This window comes from Apium graveolens, chromosome 6 (genome assembly GCF_009905375.1).
Source record: "Apium graveolens cultivar Ventura chromosome 6, ASM990537v1, whole genome shotgun sequence".
NCBI lineage: Eukaryota > Viridiplantae > Streptophyta > Magnoliopsida > Apiales > Apiaceae > Apium > Apium graveolens.
This window is the reverse complement of record NC_133652.1, coordinates 50,998,002-51,018,520: the sequence shown is the minus strand read 5'-3', so window position 1 is coordinate 51,018,520 and position 20,519 is coordinate 50,998,002. Positions and strand designations below refer to the sequence as shown.

At 34.5% G+C, this 20,519-nt stretch overlaps 2 protein-coding genes across 5 annotated transcripts; one reads left to right on the top strand and one right to left on the bottom strand.

Moving 5' to 3' along the window:
- The first annotated feature begins 6,445 nt into the window (after positions 1–6,445).
- On the top strand, positions 6,446–8,680 carry LOC141667068 (F-box/kelch-repeat protein At1g30090-like). Of its 4 annotated transcripts, none has more exons than XM_074473415.1 (2): positions 6,446–6,581; positions 7,123–8,680. In XM_074473415.1, exon 2 carries the CDS (start codon positions 7,146–7,148, stop codon positions 8,364–8,366), a length of 1,221 nt encoding a protein of 406 aa, XP_074329516.1. In that variant the 5' UTR covers positions 6,446–6,581; positions 7,123–7,145; the 3' UTR covers positions 8,367–8,680. The 4 variants fall into 4 exon arrangements, with proteins under 4 accessions (XP_074329516.1, XP_074329518.1, XP_074329517.1 ...); XM_074473417.1 differs by having other exon boundaries at positions 6,461–6,581; positions 7,132–8,680; XM_074473416.1 differs by lacking the exon at positions 6,446–6,581 and adding an exon at positions 6,602–6,705.
- An 890-nt stretch (positions 8,681–9,570) lies between these two features.
- On the bottom strand, positions 9,571–19,048 carry LOC141664260 (cullin-4). Its single transcript, XM_074470176.1, has 17 exons — positions 18,689–19,048; positions 17,413–17,528; positions 16,987–17,333; positions 16,145–16,325; positions 15,849–15,971; positions 15,459–15,746; positions 15,030–15,155; positions 14,833–14,934; positions 14,689–14,742; positions 11,701–11,807; positions 11,540–11,600; positions 11,318–11,449; positions 11,086–11,223; positions 10,913–10,993; positions 10,564–10,644; positions 10,390–10,470; positions 9,571–9,933 (listed from the first exon to the last, which is right to left on the bottom strand). The coding sequence occupies exons 1-17, from the start codon at positions 19,002–19,004 to the stop codon at positions 9,820–9,822; spliced, it is 2,448 nt and encodes an 815-aa protein (XP_074326277.1). The 5' UTR covers positions 19,005–19,048; the 3' UTR covers positions 9,571–9,819.
- Between the last annotated feature and the right edge of the window lie 1,471 nt (positions 19,049–20,519).

Here is a 20,519-nt window from a genome sequence, read left to right as displayed (position 1 = left end):
AGTGGGTCTTAAGTTAACACCTTTCATGATTGAAAGATTTAAGACATATCTTTACCCTATGCCTGACAGGAGAATCAATATAAGTCAAACTAGTGCAACAATGGTTCCTGAGCTTGTGGAAGCACAAACACAGACACCCACAGGAACCTACCCATGTTGAGCCTACTTCTTCAAAACCATTAGCAGCTAGGAAAACAACCACTTCATCCTCTCAAAAGGGTGAAGTGAGTAAAAAAGAGAAAGGAGATAACCCTTACTGTATGAATGAGAGTGGTGATGATCAAATACAACATGAGTCACCCTTGGTCAGAAAAACAAAGAAGGCTAATAAAACTGAGTTGACCACTCAAGCCACCTCCGTATCCTCCCAAAAGAATGCATTTGTACAAATGGGGTCAAAACATATTCTAGAGACATCCTCTCAAAGGGTGTTTCATTGAAAAGAGAACTCTGCCCGATGTATCTTCTAATTAGTCTGCACCTGCACTAGATCAATTATAGTGTATGAAAAAAGAAATAAGGATGGCACACACAGTGAAAGCATATCTATTGAAGCCTCCTCATTCATTCAGGAGGAGCTACCAACACTCACTCATGATCAAACTCTACTTATCTCTCAAATTTCTTCTTCTCACAATGTACTTGAATCTAATTCTCAAGTACAACCCCATTCAAGTGATTTGGTTCAAGAAACCTTGCTCACCACTCAGACACCTCATTTATATGGTGAGAGGCTACTAGATGAGGTAGAATTTGATGACACCATCAAAACCATGGAGGATTCATCAGTTTTCACTAAAGACCCCATGAAGGTCATAAATGCACCTTCATGTGCAAAATCAGTCTTCACAGACTGCAAGGTTTGAGGGTAGTACTCATGAGGGGGAGCTATCTAAATCCTCTCTAATTCAATTGGAGGTTCCTGTTAATAACTCCCCTCAAAACCCTAGCAGAAATTGCATTAGTAATTGATGCTAGGAGTACAATTTCCAATGATCCTGTCATAGAGGAGGAAAGTATAGCATATTTAAGTGATAGTGTGGTGCAAGACACACAAGGGTTTGAGGGTATTACAAATGACAGTAGCACAGTCAAATCCCCTCCAATCTAAATGGCGGTTCCCACAACTAGTGAGGAACAACACCCTGTCATAATCGCAGTACCTACTGTGAGTCAAACTGTGACTCATGTCACATGTGATTCTGATACCCTGTCACCTTCTCATCCAACAAACCAACCATCAACCTCTCAACCTCAACAACCTCACCTAATCTCCCAGTGGTTCCAAGAAACTGAAGATCAACCCTCAACTATTGAAGATCTTGTAGTTGACCAGATTGGAGGCCTTGCACAAATCTCACAACAGCTGCTCACATCCAATATGTCAAATCAGGACTACCAAACTATCATTCTCACCTACCAGACAGATGTTGAAGAAAATCAAGCTAAAATTGTTGATGAAGCCAGTCAGGATGCAAAACTACTATATGTGCATTTTTTAGCTCTCTTAGTAGTTGGGTGTCCTCTGGAATAACTGGATTTACTCTTTCAATCATTACATTCAGTTCAGATACTCATAAGGTTTTAATATTTGGAAGAGACACCTGAAGACATCTGTCCACACCACCATCATTGATATTCACAATAATTCTCTTTTCCAAGAAATTATAAATTCTCACAACCACTGCCCTGATGAAGTTGATATTTTTGGCCAATGCTTTCTTCTAGGTGGTTTAGTTGTTTTGAAGAGACATCCTTAGTACTGCAAGAAGTTCACTGCATTCTTGGTCTTGATTTGGTCCTTATGCAGCCTTTAGAAGTCTTTTTTCCCCACATCATGAGAGACTTGAGCATCTGAAGAGCTTTGACCAACCTGAATAGGCTCTTTAGACTTAGATTTAGCATCCCTGGATTGTTGAATCCTAGCCTCAATCTCCCTCTTAGTCTTGGTGACAGGCATAAGTAGAGGAGTTGGTAATTCTGGCCTTATTTCTTTAGGTAGTGAGGGCAGTGGTATATTGAGCTTCCCTATGATGGCTCCCAATACAACAGAATTCTGCATTTGGAGATGCTTGTGAGTCCACCATGGTTTTGATATATGTCTATTGACTCTGCAATAAGGATGGAAGAGCTTGAACTTGGGAACTTAGTGAGTCATTAGAAGATTTGAGAGAAGAAACTTGATGTTGCAATTCTTGAACTTGCAATGTGGATGAGGATTGAGATGAGGAGGAAATAGAAATCCCAAAAGTGTCCTTCACAACCTTCTTGATTTCATCCATGAACAAGGCTGAAGGAGTGTATTTGCTAGAGTGAATTTGATCCGGCTTCAGTCTTGTATCATTAGAATGAATGATATGACTTTGAACTTGTTCATTCAGGGCCACAAAAGAGGTATTGAGATTCTTATTATGTGTTTCCATTCCATTGACATCTAGTCAGCAAAGTTTATGAATTTGTTTTTTATCTCAGTTTGAGAAGGAATGATTTGATCCATCTTTTCCCTCACCATCTTCATTATTGTATCTTGATGTCCAGTCAATGTGATTTGAAGTACTTTTCCAAAGTTGTGTAAAGCCTTGATTTGAGCCTTGTACACATCGTTGATGACATCATACACTTTTTGAGGAGTTAGAGATCTAGCATTGCTTCCCAGAATAGTGATATAATCCTCTATAAACTTAGCTAGTACATGATTCATTTCAGTAGAAAATTCTTTATCTAGCCAAGCCAAACAAAGGGGTAGCCTACATCTGTCCAACAACCAAGTAATACAAACATCATTTGTTCCTAAAAACTGTGTCAAATCAAATATGAGGCTGATCATGACTTTACAGTCTGATCTAAAGCACAAAAGGAGCAAGAAGCATGAGTATGTGGAGATGATAAAGATCCTAGACAGATACCTGGTGAATTCTGACACCATGTTGCCAACTACTCAATTTAATCTAGGAAATGACAAGGATGATGATGAGCAGAAGCATGATGAATAAAAACCTTCTAGCTCAAATCCAAGTCAATCATCAAGAGCAACTGGCAGTAAGGATAAGAAGCAGGATGAGAAAAAGGATGATGACAAGAAGAGAGATGAAAGGATGAGGAAAAAGAAGGAAGACAATTCAGGATCATACCAACAAACCCTCAAAATCCAAATAAATCAAGTTCAACCCTCAAAGCCAACAAACTCATACACTGAACCATCTCCTACTTCAAAGCCTAAATTCCTATACAAACAAACTGCCAACACCTTTCTAAAAATAACAATCACCTCAAGACAAACATTTCTCAAGAAAATCACTAGCCTACCATATGTCAAGCCATCGCTCAAAGTTCACTACAAGTTTGTTGGGAGGAAAACTAAGAAAGCTAAGCATACTGAAAAAGTACAAGTTACTGAAAGGGCCATCTGGAATTATTACAAGCAAAGTGATTTTCTACCTCTAAACTAATGCAACTCAGATGAAGAATACTTTCAACAACTAGTTGAGGAAATAGTCAGAGTTTGGGTTGTAACACTAAGGTAAGTAAGAATCTACTATGACGATGGGTCCTTCACATTTCTTGGCAGCAACTTAATGGATACTTTTTCTCCCACGGAAATTAAAAGAGTGATAAGCTTACTAAAAGACAAGGACACAGCAACCAGGGCATGTAGATCTGTTTTAGCTGAATGGTTGATAGTAAGGGAGGAAAGAAGAGCAAGGAATAAGGCTGAATATGAGGAGAGGAAAAGAAAGTATGATGAGGAGATTGAAATGTACATTAAAAGATCAGAAGAACTCAAGACAAAAGGGATGAGCAGAATTTCCAAGGATGGAAGATTTCTAAATGTCAAAGCTGGCACATTCTCAAAATTCAGGTTTGATTTGCTGAGTGGTTATCCAAAGCCTGACAGACTCAAACTTGTAGAAGCTCTAAGAGGGACACCAATAATAGAGGAATTTGAAATTCTTGTATATTTAAAGGACCTCATTAGAGAAGAAATAAAAGATCCAGTATTTGTCTGATATATGTGTCTGTTTGACTCATGAAATCACTTAATGTATAAATGTTGTATTTGTGTCAATTTTTATGTATTAGTCTAATTTTCCATTATAGCTTGGGGTTAGTCTTGTTAACAGGTATGAATTTGTGTTACGCAATCTTCTCACAAATTGGGGGAGATTGTTGTGCAAGACATGCCTGTACTATAACAAGACTAAGTCAAATTGACAACCCTAAGTAAGTTGTATGGTAATCTATGTTTGCATTGTATATTGTAACATTTAAGTCTGTAAAAATATAAATAGACTAGACTGAAGTATTTTTCTGTAAACAGTCTCAAGCCTAAGAATAAGCTCTGAAAGAAGATCATGAAGATCATGCCTTAGAGAAAGTATGAAAAAGCTTGGAGTTGAATAAATTTATTTTGTGAAAAACATTTTAAGTCAAGAAGTCTACAAGTCACAAATTTTTTGTTATAGAGAAGTCATTCGAGAACTCCAGAATGACTTATCGAGAAGTCAAGAAAAGCTACTAGAGAACTCAGAGATATCGACAAGCCAAATTGAAGACATGAAGATTGGAGATATCGACAAGTCATTTCTTCGCTAGAGAACTCTAGAGATATCGATAAGTCAAAATATCACTAGAGATCTCTGAGATATCGATAAGTCAAAATATCACTAAAGATTTTCGAGATATCGATAAGTCTATTTGTCACTAAAGAACTCAGAGATATCGATAAGCCAAAGTGAAAACATGAAGATAAGAGATCTCGACAAGCCAAAAATTCTCTTATAGAGAACTCAGAGACTTCGATAAGTCAAAACAACTATAGAGTGATGAGAGATCTCGATAAGCCAATATACTTATCGAGATGTCAAGTTTTCTATATACCAAACTGGAGATCTCGAGGTAAAACTCAAAGTACAAAGTGCAGACCAGTTAAATATCCAAGATTATCAATCAACAAACAATCCAATCAGTTGGATTGACAAGTCTACAAAAGCAGTTTGAAGAGTGCAAGATCAAGGGTCAAGATTAACTAGCAAAGTAAAGTCACAGGCGTGCAAGATTAGCAAAGATACACTAAGCCAGAAATATAAAGATTTGGTTATCCAAAAATAGGGTTTAGTACATGCTATTGCATACTGTGTAATAACTAGTGTCAACTGTTCTATAAAGTAAACACTGGATGCTTTGTTTTATATGTAACATTTTAGATCAGAAAATCTTGAATTCTTTCAAGGAAGAAGCTAAGCTCTTTATCAACAAAGAGCCTAAAAATTTTGTAGCAAGACATTCTTAATTTTAATATAAAATTAAGTGACTTTTGAAAGATCGGTGTTCACTATTTTTATCTGTTTAAATTCAGTAATAACACATTTCACTACAAGATTTTAATTTACTTTGTTCATCACCATAAACACTTCAAGAAAAGCAGAAAAACACAAAAACACATTCACCCCTCCCTCTGTGTGTGATTCATTACCTAACAAACACAATTATAGCATCAACGGATAACCAAATTGTAATGTCAACGGATGATGGTGAAACTTCAACGAATAACCAATTCAAATAGCAGTTGACAGTGACTTGACAGTCGCATGGGTTGATTATATAAAAAAGGAATCTGGCAGCCTGAATTTAGGATTTAGAAGAAAATGAAGTATTTTCATTTTCATTCAAAACTGGGATGTTCAAAGATGGAGTATCACTGGATTGCATTGGATAGAAAAATGAAGAAACATGTGATGGGACCTAGCTGTTAGGTTTTATGTTTTGTCTTATTTCACATGTAACTTGGTAATATATAAACCAAGTGTATCAAGTAGTTTATTCATCGAATCAATTCAACAAGCAAGAACAAGATAGCATAACAAGTTGTATCCTCTATAGAATACTCTCAAGTTCAAGTTTGTAAACACTTGTAAGCAGCTGTGTGCTATTAGCATCATAGAGTTATCTTCTCAATATATATATATATATATATATATATATATATATATCTGATGGATATATCAATCCACCAGAAAGTTTTTAAACACCTATTTATTTACTTTGTGTTTTCGAATAATATTATTGTGTATCCGCACTCAAGCATATTTCAACACTGTTATATATTTTTGTAAGAAATTTTTAAAGTTTCAGAAAAGAACCAGAATTCTATTTAACCTCGTTTGGTAATTCTGTTGTTATATTGGTAGGGAATAACAAAGGTTGCGATTCCTTTTTTATGATTTTTAATATTTTATATTAAATGACTGAATCGCAAACCAATCGCAATAATCATAAATTTGTAATAATAAATAATGCGATTAACCGAAATAGCAAATACGATCACAAATAAATATTTTTCAAAATCACTTTTTACAGTTTGGTCCGTCTTTTACTCGTAATAGATAGAAAAAGTGTGTTTGTCATGTTGCCACATAAGTACAATATAGCGGCTGCTATGCAGAGGAAACAACACCAGAAAAACATCCCTTTTTCAGGGAGCTTTCGTCATTCAGTATCTCATTTTTTTAAACCATACAAACCAGACTCTGCAATCTATTAACCCCCCCCCCCCCCTCTTTATATTAACAGCTCCCATCAGTGTAAGTTCATTTATTAACCTCTACTCCACTAAAGCTCCTATTTGTTGTTCTTTAATTTTTCTGGAATCAAAAAGCGATATTATCAGATATTTTTTTAGTTCACTATTTTCTTATTGAATCATAAGTAAGGGCCAAAAATATTTCATGTATCGCTGATTCTTGAAATGGGTGTTTTTGATTATTTTGATTAATGAGATGTTAGTTAGTTATGAGCTTTTTTGTTATATGTCTATAGATGATTTGGTAATTTTGTTCATTTTTTATGTGCAGTAGGTTTACAATAACTTTACTTGCAAGGTTTGTTATTTAGAGAAGTGGTATAAGTGACCATTTCTTTTCTCAAATAACTTCTAACCTTTAATGGTGATGAATTTAGTATTAGAATTTCTAGATGTAGTATCCATTACTAGTGATTGTATATTATTGGGAGGTCTCTGTTGTGTTTATGATATCTGTTTGGTAGATTATTGGCGTGCAATAAACTGAATTTATGTACTAAAACCTTAAGATGCATATAATAATTTAACTAGAATGATTTCAGAATATGCAGGATGCTAGCTTCTGATGGAAAGGGTACAAATTTTATCTCCCGAAGTAGCGGTGCAGAAGCAGCTAGGTGATTCAAGGATGACATTGTCCTCCGAATTCAAATTGGATGGAAATGAGTCATCTATAAAAAATCCCTTACTAAAATTAGAATGGTGTTTTACGGGGGAACCTCTCGTTCCAGGTCTTCCAGATGATGTTGCTCTCAATTGTCTCTTACGCCTACCAGTAGAGCGCCATACAACATGCAGGGCTGTTTGTAGGCAGTGGTATCAGTTATTTGGTAGTAAGGAAAGATTCTTCACATGTCGAAAGGAGCTTGGATTTCACGATCCTTGGTTATTTGTCTTGGCCTATCACAAATTTACCAAAAAAATTGAGTGGCAGGTTTTTGACCTTAAAGATTTCACTTGGCATTCTATTTCTGCAATGCCTTGCAAGGAAAATATATACCACCATGGCTTTAGATGTGTTTCTATTCCTGAGGAAAACACTCTCTTTGTTTGTGGTGCTGTGATTGCTGATGCCAATAGCCCTCTCCATGTGGTAATGAAGTATGAAGTTCAAAAGAATCGTTGGACCGTAATGAAGAAGATGATTACTGCACGCTCATTTTTTGGTTGTGGGGTGATTGACGGAATGATTTATGTGGCTGGAGGAAATAGCAGTGATCTTTATGAACTTAATTCTGCTGAAGTAATGGACCCTCACAAGGAGACTTGGCGCTTTATTGCAAATATGAAGACGAATATGGCATCTTACGATACAGCAGTCCTCAACGGGAAGCTTCTTGTAACTGAAGGATGGTTCTGGCCCTTTTATGAAGTACCGAAAGGTCAAATCTATGACCCAAGAACTAATAACTGGGAGAGTATGCCTGCTGGTATGAGGGAAGGCTGGACTGGTTCAAGCGTAGTTGTTTACGGGCACTTATTTGTTATTCCGGAACATGAAAGGATAAAACTTAAGGTGTATGAGGAGGATACTGACTGTTGGAAAGCTGTTGAAGGCCCTCCATTACCTGATCAAATATGCAAGCCTTTCTCTGTTAATTGCTTTGATTGTAGGATTTATGTTGTTGGTCGAGACTTTCACATTGCAGTTGGCCATATCTTGGGACTGAACCCCGGGATCAACTCCGCCACGAGCTGTAGATTTTCTGTACAATGGCAAGTAGTGAATGCACCTAAAGCCTTTTCTAATTTGATTCCATCTAATGCACAAGTCCTCTTTGCTTAGACCTTGGATTCCACTTCCTATGCTGTTTGGTGTTCCGGAGGCTGGTTATATATATTTTAAAGGTCTGTTAGAGCAAATATAAATAGTGTCGCTAATCTTTTTAGTGTAATATTTGCTTGCAATTTTACCATCACTAGACCTACTTCCGAGCCTAGATGGTAAGATCCCCTTCCGAGGAAAGTATACTGGTTTGATTTGTTTTAAAATAGAATGGAAAAAGCCTAGAGCTTTTGGTATTATTTGTGTAGTCGTGTATACGTGTGTTGTGAACTTACAGAATAGCATTTGGAAAGCCGCTTTCTTATGTTCTTCAATCTTCCCCGTGTGTATAAAATTGGTTCCAAAATATTAGTGGCAAACTCTGATTTGTCGTAGAAATATTAAATGAAATCATTTTGGAAAAATTCTTTATACCTATTTTGTATATTAACCGGGTTATATTAACCGCTTACACAGCAATGTACTTATTTAAAGCAATTACTAGATTAAGCTATCATGATCATACCTTTAAACATGTTCTTCTTTCAGATTCATTTAAATATTTAGTCACATTAACGAAGTATTCTCTTGGTCTATCACATATTCACTTTATGACTTGGAACAAAAATATTGTAATCAAATTTAAAGAAAGTTCTACTCGTATGTTTTGATTGATGATTGATGAAGCATGATTTGGTCTATAAACTTGTAGATTATAGTGCACATTAAACTAGAAACTAAGTTGGCTTTTTAACAATTTTAGAAATCCATGAATTAGGTTCACTAGATACCACTAACATACAAGTGCACAAAAACTCGCCACATCTAAAATGGGCTCAAATCGCTTTAGCAAAGCAAAAAAACACTCCCTCAAAATAGCAACTAGCCCGCACAATTCAGAAATACCAATGCAATGCATGTGATATAAGAAATAAACACTCAATGCATGCTATCCCAAAAATCTTAAAATTTAGCACGGTTTTTGTACACACAACCAGCATCAATTACCAACGGTTTGTGGTATTTTACTTTTTTTGTGCAAAAATTCTAACTTGGTGATATTTAAGTTTTTACCCTCCCAATGCAAAATTTTAAAATTGTGATATTTAGGGCTTTTACCCTCCCAAAGATGTTCAGAATAACTCTGTGTCAATTTTCTAACTACCAAAGACAAGTTATCTTGGAGTAAAATTGCACCCACATCCTAAATGAACATCCAACAATATAGCACTCCAAAAAAGGTCAATTCTTGTAAAGATGCACCATCTCATGTATATACTTGATCCAAGTAAAAACTGATCTCAAAGCAAAATATAACCAGAAGCATGCTTATGGATACAGAGTACAACATTAAAAAAGAAAAAAAAACTAAAGTACATGTAAAATTGAAAATTCCTGTACAGGTCTGAGTGGAGGATCTTTTGGGAGATACTGCTGCTTCACAAGCCATCAACAATAAATAGGCATTCATGTTTCACGCCAGGTAATTGTATATTTGAGGATTGCTTTTGTCCCGCTCCAGGTACTCTCTGTCAATGAGGCTCTCAATCCTTTTCTTCAGATCGGATGGTTTTATTGGAAATTTAAGCTGTCACAAACATTACGCTCGTATTACTAGCAAGGTCTTCATAAAATGCTTAAAACTATACTTATTCTATTAATGATTGAAAGGATTAAAGCAGATGGGCATCTATGTCCTCGGTGCATGTGAGCTGTTTCTGTTATTGAGAAATAATAATACTAGCTGTAGGGAATCGAGCCAGGGTAAATCCAAAGAAGTAAAATAGAAGATATAAATACTGTATAAATACGTAGTTGCAGGGAATTGAACCCATTTGAAATCAATTAATTAAATCATTTAGTGATTTCCATCAAAAAGGTCTTTCCCTAATTAATAAAAAGTAAGTATAGATTGAGTACAAAAGTAGCTGTTTTGTTGGCATTTAATCTTTCGCAAGATGCAAATCAAACTTTGAAGTTCGTGTGAAGAGACACCTCAACCCATCACTCTACCGGAGTGGGGGGCAAGAACAAATAATTTTACCTGCTGAAAAAGTTCAGTTATAAGCAAAGTATGACTCAGCACTTTTCTTGTCTTCATTATCCGAACAATAGCAGCATCAACCTGCAAAATGTTATTATTAGCATAAGCCGTCACTGTAGGTACAAATTCTGCACATAATTCTCCGAGAAAATTGCCACATGAAGAAAAGTTGACCTGATATTGGCGGTCCTGAAACACTCTTTCAGTGGTGCTTGTGTTCTCTTCCACTGTTTCCTTCATCTGGATTGCATTTACCTGTACTCACGGAAAAGAAAAAAAAGACAGAGTGCCACTATTATATAAGTAGCTTGAAAGAATAACAGAGTCCACTCATTGAGTTTGAGGTCTCTCCAAATAGCTTAAACGGAAGAAATAGAGACTATAATATATAGGTCATGCTTGCATGCTCTCATGCTGGCTAAAGCGCGACATACACATATGACAAGGCAATGTTCGGTACTAGATACACTTCCATCACCTAGTCATATTTGTTCTAAGCTAAAGATTAAACATCCATCCTAACCTTTATCCTATAGAGAGGAGCAGCAAATTGATCATGAAATGAAAATGAATCATTATCATCCACTTCTCTCCCTTTTGGAAGCTGCAAAGACGATGATACACCATTTGAGCAAAACATAAGAAATCAAATTAATTTGTTTTCATAAATAGAAGATGTTCTACTATGTTATGTACCTTTTGGAGGACTCTCACTTTACCACAGGCAAGAGATTGTAGAGTCCTCCTAAGTTCCTTATCCTCGATGCTAGTTGCATCCTTGATATCTTGAAAGCTAAGCTTTTCGGCATCGTTAAACAGCATCAATACAACAGTCTGAGATACAATTAAGATATTATTCCAAGTGTCAGAATTTGTATCCAGTAGCAACAGATTAGCAATATTTAATACAATCAATCAAAAGACAAACCTGAAATAGAGAAACTGCCAGTTCCTTTCTACCTTTGGGGAACTCTGCTTTTAAGACACAGTGACCTAGTGAATTTTGCCACATTAATCGCCTTCCACTATACTTGCTTAAATAGAATTCCTTAAAAATGTCCTGTTGCAATAAGAAACAGAAACATGTCAGTTAAGCATGCATTAGAAATCCAAACAGCAAAGCTTTACGCGACTTTGCATTTAGGCAAACCTGGTAGACATTGAGTTCATGAGGAAGCCGAACATCCATGGGAGGGTATGTTGGCCAGTACCTGCCAAGCAAACAACATGACAAATAAAATTTCTTCCACAAGCTAGTTCCTGGTTATCAGAAATCACTGAGCAAAATGATGTCACAAACAATGAACCTACCCTGTTGTTAGAACATGAACACTCATCTCGATTCCTGATGGGAGTTTTGTCCTAGCTTGAGATGACTGCTTGAAAGATTCATTTATCTCCTTTGACAATTCAATGTCCTGTAATTTTTTCATAGATATCAGTAGACAAACTACGATATCTCATTCTCCTCGAATACCTTTTTCCTAAATTTGAGATTATTGTTAAATGTATATAGCACGATTATGAAATTTGCATCATATTAGGTCACCATAGTAACATCATTGGCACTGTAGGAGTAGCCACCAAATTTCTATATATATAGGCTGTTCTCCGCCTCCATCCTGTCTTTCCTCTCTACTGTTGAATCACCATGTAAATTTTTCATAGATATCAGTAGACAAGCTACAATATCTCATTCTCCTCAAATACCTTTTTCCTAAATTTGAGATTATTGTTAAATGAATATAGCACAATTATGATATTAGCATCATATTAGGTCACCATAGTAACATCATTGGCACTGTAGGAGTAGCCACCAAGTTTCTATATATATAGGCTGTTCTCCGCCTCCATCCTGTCTCTCCTCACTACTGTTGAAGCACCATTTTATATTCATTTCTACTATAATATGAACTTTAATTTACGATAAATGCATTTACATCCAGCCATTAAGGTGAATTAATAACTCGGGACATGATACTACGTGCATTTTCATAATAAATTGAACAGCTTGGTGCATCTATTACTAAGTATGTGTTGTAGAGGATAGTAGATCATAACCTGAGCCGAGTAATATAAAGTATATATAGGTTGTTCTATTTGATTTATATTTTACAATATTTATTATTTCATTGTTCTTTCTTTTAGACCTATTACACGGGCAAACATTTTGGAGTTGTTTGCCTTGTTTATTCTATTTAGATCCATAAGGAGTGCTTCTTGTTTTCTCTTAAACCATTTTTGTAGCCTATTCTAAGATAACAATAAAGCATAAACGCCTACTATGGAAGTACCTCATTCTATTTGATTAATCGTCCCACATCAACGGGTACCCCAAAATTTCATCCATGTGAGAATGTGATACAAATGTGTATGGACTACTTGTTTACACTACACTTTAATTAACTGGTCAAAATATGTCACGTGTAATTAAGTACATACAACTTAAATGTGGTATAGATAATTTAATTAATATTTAACAAGTGCACAAAACAACAAAAAATGAACCACAATTTTACAAGTCAAACTAACACTCCCAACTCCCGCACCAATGTTCGACCCCCGGACCATATCGAAGAATTGTAAGGTTTTATGAAAAGAGTAGTTATGACATGGTTGTTAAGTCAATGACTCAAGTCTGAAAATTTTCATAAACTCAACCAAGAACCTTGTTGATAAAGGCTCGAATCTAATACGAGTAATATAACCAATATATTAATGTAACATATACTACCTCCATCCCCCTCATTTCTTTACAGTTTTTTTTCACATGCTTGACACGCATTTTAAGGTAACTATAAAGTATATTCCCGTAATTTATTTTTAAAATTTTCTCTTTTTTTTGTATAAAAATTTGAACATTATATTTGTATTTCGAAGAAATTTTTAAAAAAAAATATTAATGCAACTACATTTAATAAGAGCATTAAAGTGCATGCCGAGCCCCGTTCCCCAATGTAAAGAGTTGAGGGAGGGGGGGAGGGAGTAATAGATATAAGAAATATAAAAAATTTAGTTAGCGAATATAAAAGTTATATGAAAAATTATTTGATTTTATTTAAACTCTAAGTTAAAGTCCTCCTACTCCTACCCAGCGAGTTTACAGTTGGATACTTTTCAACGGTCAAAGAAGAAGCTCCATAAATCTTAACATAAATTAGAAGTTATTAATAACGCATAAAAAACAGTATTATCTCCGATGAAGTATAAATAGGGAAAATATAAACCTAATTTAGAGCCCAAACAAGTAGGCTAAAATAGATGACTGAAAGTATGTTACTCGAACTCGGGTATGGTATGCTCTGGGAAAGGATACAGGGACACACACATGGCAATATTTAAATTAAATGAAATAATTTTATATATTAAGATTAAAGAAAAATATATTGACACTTTGCATTATCTTTTTAATTAATAATTTAAAAAAAATCATAGTATCAATAAAATTTTGAAATTAAAAAGCTAGACAATCTTTTTAAATGTCCTGTAAATCCTTATTTCAAATTTTCATGAAATGCATAATAAAAATATAATAATATAAAAGGTGCATGCTTGTTGAAAATAGATGGCTGCAATCACTAAATCAAAAAATGAATGTGGACAAAAGAGAGTCTGGATGAATTTGCTATACATTCTATGGTTTATACACTTCATCATATTGTAACCATGAAGTCGTCTCTTCTCTTTCTTTTTAGTATTGTCTTCTTCATTAAAAACCTTAACCTCTTCATCTCTTTCAGTCTCATTCTCCTTACATCTTTATGTAATCCCTTTAACTGTGTCCAGCAACCTATGACTTCTTCCGGAGATGGAAAAGAATTGTCGGGTTCAAATGGACAAATCTGGTACGGATTCCGTGTCACACAAGATCTAAATAAACAATATAATAAATACTCATATACCTAGACCCTACATATAAACTAATTAATTCCTCTACTTATAAATTCAGTGGTGCTCCTAGGAGGAGATTCAGAGAGGAATGTGTCAAGTATTCTCTGAACTCCAGTTTTATATTCACAAGTACATAACAAAGCCACACCATCAAATATCCAGTTGGATATACATGAGACATCTAAACTTAGCACTACACAATGTTTTGAACATGTGTAAGTTGGGGAAAGAATTAAGCACTTCAAATTTCCTACTTCATGTTAAAACAGTTCTGAATTTCATGTTCATGTTGAAAACTAATTTGCTAATAGGAGTATGCAAGTAATGCTACTCCCCATTCAGTTAGACAACTTGTACTTGAAAGATCATAGAGAAACTGAAAGAAATGTTAAAGAGTGAGATACATGCCTTAAACATCCCTTCAAGTTTGTTCGTAAACTGACTGCCACACTCTGTCTTCAACTGAAATAGTAATACATCTCTCAAGTCAAAATGATGATCAGGTTTTTTTTCTTCTAAAAGACCATTTCCAAATTAGAAAACATTCTTTACCTTTGAAATCATTGATTTTTCTGCGTCAATTGAAGCACTCTTTCCTAACAGAAGCCTTTTCGCTAGGTCCTTCTTATAAAAAGCTTCAAATACATCTTTACCCTAAATCACAACAGATTAAAATCAAGGCATGTATATGAAATATTGGCCCATAGAGTATCTGAATTAACTTCACTAGCCTTTTGAATCCGTCTTACCTGTATAAATCTGAACAACACCAATACTTTATCAAGCATTCCTTCCAGCTCCTCCTCTGATGTACCTTTATTTCCGGCACGGAGTTTCTCATCCAAAAACTTAGCAATTAATTCAGCAGGACGGTTCTGGGTAAAGCACAAAAACTTATCAAGTTAAAACTTAAAGGTTAATAAATATAGAATTAGTGGTAAGACTTTTTCCGCAATATATACACAAACTTTGACTTTACTTTCAGTAGGATTTAGTATTCCACTATAAATTAATTATGCGATCTATTTCCACAAGGAAGGTAATATGATTGATGTTGGGGCCTGATACCTACCTACATGTATATGTAGTATAAAAACATTAAGAAAGCGAGAAATAAATTATATGTAGATTAAAATACTTATACAACAATGGTATAATGTTAAGGGAGAATATAATACCTGGCGAAGATTAATGAGATGCTCAAATGCATCCTTGACTGTGTTGCAAAATGCTTCATTCTTAGAAAAGCTATCTTCCAATATTCTATCAAGGGATGCCTTGAATTCTAAGAGGCAAGACACCATATCTTTGTCCTTCTCTTCATCCATGACAATTCCTTGTCCAGTCTTTCTGATATACGAGTTAAGTGCATGCCTTAGTGATTCAAGGGCATCAACTCTGCAGAAAAGCATGTACATTCTTTGCAGGTCCTCAATGCGACTCCCATCCATCAGCATAGTAAACCCCTGGAGCCATCAAGGAACCAGATAAAACACATTGTGTGCAACTTTCAAAAATTAGAAAATACTAATAGAAGCAAAGAATCAAAATAATTGGTTTATTCACACCTTATCAAGAATTGCTGAAATATGACGCTCAAGAAGTTGTCGTTCTGCAGTTGCTACAAGGGGCTTTCTTGTACAAATATCCAAGTAAAGTACACACCTGTCATGTTCCTCATGCAACCTTACCTGCAGAGATAGAATTCCCAAAAATTTTAGACAATCTAAACTCGTATAATGTAGATCTGTGGATGGATGTTCTAAAAGTTTCAGCTACTTTTCATTTATAAATTGCACAGAAAATAGAACAATAAACCAGAGCTTTAAACAAGCACGTAAGGTGGCATCAATGAAAAACACACCTCCACATGTTTTAGGTAGTCGGGAACATCTGCCTGTTGCATGTATTTCACTCCTTCAGCAGCATAAAAATCAGAAGTGCCTTCAAGAAATGGTTTCTCAAAGCTTTCCGAATAAATTCCTAATGCTGTGAACATCTTTAGAAGATGATTAAGGAGAGTCCTATCCACTGCTTCGCCTCGTCTGAAACACCACAAGAGGAAAGATTAATATCATAATATATAAGACAAAAGAAGCTTAATCAAAGTTTCCACAAATGGTTCTCTTTCTGAAACCTCAGAATCTGGCCATGGAGCGAAAACCTTTACAAGAATTTTAAGCTCTACATTTTAACAAAGGCGCCCAGTTTAATGAAATGTGCATCAAAAGAGGACAGCTGTCTTAAATTTTTATACATCAGCTTAAAATTCAATGGCAGCTTCTATATACTATGGGTGCCAGCAATAGCATTGCATGAGCTCAAGTATGGAATAAATAACCGCACAGATGTTCACTACATTCGTTTAGTGCTGTTATGATATTCAAAATCCATAATGGCATCTATCAATTTTCTTATGATATTCAAAACTGAGAATTGAGACATTTAATTTATCAAATTACTACTAGTTGTAGGATTTCTACTTTCTACCAAAATTGCCAACTTAAACACTGTTTAAATAGATCATCAATGGATAGTCTCATTAGTCATCTCTTTCACACTCCGAAATAAGCAATTTTAAGCATTAAAACTAGTTCGTCTCTAATTAACAATGCAAGCATCTTTTCTTTTTCTTATTTTTTTCCAAGAAGGGTGGGTAAAAGTGAAAAATAGAGTAGCATCAGTGAACTGAAAGTTGAACTTTACCTTTCACTCTCAATCATTTTAAGGAGACCAAATACAGTTTTGTGTTCAACTTCTGAAGCTAGTGCAAGATGTTTGCGAAACAGCTGCAAACCCATGTCCCACAATGAACGCACATTTGGAGTCTGTTTCACATAAGTGCGATCAAGATACAATGCTATGCCACGGATCATCAACATCTGATCACAGAAATCTTGCCAGCACTTCTCAACAAGTGACAAGAAAACCACAAGATCTTCACTCTGTCTTACTAATGATTGTAATGCAGCGGAGATGTGCGTCTCGCATTCTTTTTCGATTCGCTGATAAACACTTCCCCCCATTTTGTGCAGGCAAAGGTTATTGACAGCCTGATGATGGTAATCAGTTACTTCACAATGAAAATCTAATGTTAAAAAATATTAAAGGAATTTTTATTCAAAATTCTACCTGATAGAGCTTCTCCAAATCGCAAGGATCTGGTCGCTTTAAGAATATTGCAGTAATTGCTGACTTCAATGTTTCCCATGTAGTCTCCTCGAAGTTTGTAGGTATCGTCGGTTTAGCTATAAGAAAACAAGCAATGTAAATGTGAACCCAACAATCTCAGACAGTACATAGAAGAGAAGAAATTCATTCCAATTTTTAGCTGTACGCATACATAAACTGGATACATAAAAGTTTCAACTCAGTTATCTAACATAATATCAACACTTATGTGATATACGGTCAACTCAGAACTCTCCAACATTGTGGCCTTCGCATCAACGTTTCACCCAGAAAGCCATACGTTAAGAGGAGAAACAATTTTACTACAATGTCAGAAATATCCTACACTATTATGGTGACTACAAAAGCTAGAGGAAATAATTATGAACAACACCATATCAAAGATATGACAAAAGCACCTATTTTTTTATGATAAAAACTGGCTTGCCTAATTAATTTGTCTCACCAGGTTACTGTTCTAATTGATTTTTCCATTAAAAGCATTATTAATTCTGTAATTTACTCGTTTTTCTCCATAACCGCAAAAGTATATTAAATGATCATCTTCACTTTTGGTTTTATCAACACTACCAAGGTACTTCATCTGGGGGAAACTAAAGTTGTGTAAACAACAAACTGAATGTCCAAATTTAGGAAACGTGATATTTTTATGTTACCAAAACAGTGTCATTTGAATCATCAAAAGCAACACATTCTGCACCACCAATAAGCTGCAAGTTCTTATTACTAGCATCAAATTGTGTTACTACCTCACTATTCTAATTAAATCCACTAAAAAAGACATTACTAATTCACTAGAGTTTCCCAAGTAACAGCTTCTTACTGAAACACCACCACACCACTTTTCATTTAAGCTGCCTTTGCACGACGACTGTCATTTCATACTCTAATTTTAAAATTAATCTCCAAATAAATGTTAACACTACTCAATTCATAATACGAAAAACAGTATAAGTACCCCTCCCCCACACACATTATACTCCCAATCATTTACGAATTCCGAAACTCAACCCTAGAACATCCTACACAACTATTCCGCATCCAATTACGACATCAATTTACACTTCATTTCCATTTCCCCAAACCCTAAACAAACAATCACACATTCAAAAACAACAAAACCACAAATCAACAACCAAATCACTAAATATCAACCCTAAAATCCACAAACAACACTAATAATTCACTAATTAATAAAAAAATATTCAAAAAATACCTTTATTAAGCTTAATAACAAACTTCTTCGCCGGCTGAGGCGGAGTAGCCTTCTTCCGGGCCAAATTAGTACTCGACGGAGAAGGATCAACGGCGTCGTTAGGGTTAGGATCGTCAATCATAGCGTCGTTATCGTCAAATCGAGCGTGTTGTGAGAGACCGTTCTTGTTGGAATCGAGAGAATAAGCCACCGCCTGAGACTTCGCTTTTTTCATCGGAGAAAAAAACGGCGCGGCGGCGTTAGATGAAGAAGATGAAGAGCGCTTGTTCGAGGAGTTGTTGGTGGAGGAGCTGCTGCTGCTGTGTGGGTTAGACATATAGATATACGACTGTGTATGTATACTTTTGATTTTATACACCAGCCCACCTCATTTTGTACTTATTGTTCTGTTTGTAAAACATTAAAATCGATAAATTATTTCATCCAAATATTACTAGCAACAAGTCTATAGAGTCTTCAGATCGTGAGTGATATTTTGTTTTGAGATTTTCTTTTTTATCCTAGAAAATCAAGGACCGCTATTTTTTGGATGCAAACCGTAAATTAAGATAAGTCATATTTAATTCATAAATTTTGATTTTGGAAATATAATTATAAATTTTTCTCTCGTGAGATTTAAAAAAAATATTTATCTTCTTTTTAACAAAGTGAGTTCATCCTTAAGATTTTGAGGTCTTTCCGTAAATTAAGATAAGTCGTATTTAAGTCATAAATTAAGATTTTTTTCCCAATATTTCTTTTTGTTAATTATACCAAATTTTATTTTAATTAGTCATTAAAAGGTATATATATATTAAAGTATGTGGTGATTTATTGGTCAAGATATTTCTAAAAAATCATTTTTAACCATAATATAAAATCTATTATTTGATTTAAAAAGCAATTTACGATTTTTTGCATTTTTCAACTATATGTATTTTTCATTATAGTAAAAACAATTTGACAGTTGACTTTTGTTATTGAATATATGTTAAATTGATTTAAAATAAATGAAAATTATATATGAACACACTTTATATTTTTCATTGGTCACTTAAGGATTTTTCTAAAATATTACATTATATTTTTAATGAAAATATTACTCTAGTAATCTAAGTTGGTATCTAGAAATATAATGCTCAAATAATGTTATTATTTTATTAGATATTACTTTATTGATTTTTAATTATTGATAATATAATATTAAGGTTGTCAAATATATTTTAGATTATAAATGTGAAGGCGTGGGTGGGGTTAAGGCAATAAGTGCAACTCCAAATTCTTAAGTCAAATTTTGAAAAAATGAAAATAAAAAATTTCTCCAAACAAGCTACTTGTCTCTCTCTATAACATCAATATCAGGAGTTTCAAATATTTTCTCATTTTTAGAAGTGAATACCACAGCCTCAACCATTATTATGTTATATTTTTCTTACCCATCTATTTAACATAAATGACTTTAATGAGTAAATAGATAGATAGAGATGGAGTTTAAGTAGAACTATTGGAGAAATTGTTTGATTTTGACCCCTAAATAATTAGGGACTCGTTTATTTATATTATTTGTAGTGAAAATGTAAGAAGGTTGTTGGAATTGCTCTAAGCCTCTGCCTTATAGGTCCCTCGCCAAAATTTGAAATCTCCCCAATATAAAACACCGTAATTTATTTATACATATAATTTATTACTTTATTAAATATTATCAAATGTATATATGAACATGATGCCAAAGAAATTCTATTATATTTGATTTTGAAATATAAAATTTATTTTGAAACCATCCTTAGCAGTTTTGCAGTTTATGATGTTGTCAAACATGTCACCATCAACACCATTGAACAAGATGTTCATG

What these genes read in the sequence shown, in the direction of transcription:
- LOC141667068 (XM_074473415.1), top strand. Translation starts at nt 7,146, where the DNA reads ATGGAAAGGGTACAAATTTTATCTCCCGAAGTAGCGGTGCAGAAGCAG.
- LOC141664260 (XM_074470176.1), bottom strand. Translation starts at nt 19,004, where the DNA reads ATGTCTAACCCACACAGCAGCAGCAGCTCCTCCACCAACAACTCCTCG. An exon ending in TTTCAGCAATTCTTGATAAG is followed by an intron (nt 15,747 to 15,848) that starts GTGTGAATAAAC and finishes TGATGGCTCCAG; the next exon opens with GGGTTTACTATGCTGATGGA. An exon ending in AAGTGAGAGTCCTCCAAAAG is followed by an intron (nt 10,994 to 11,085) that starts GTACATAACATA and finishes TCGTCTTTGCAG; the next exon opens with CTTCCAAAAGGGAGAGAAGT.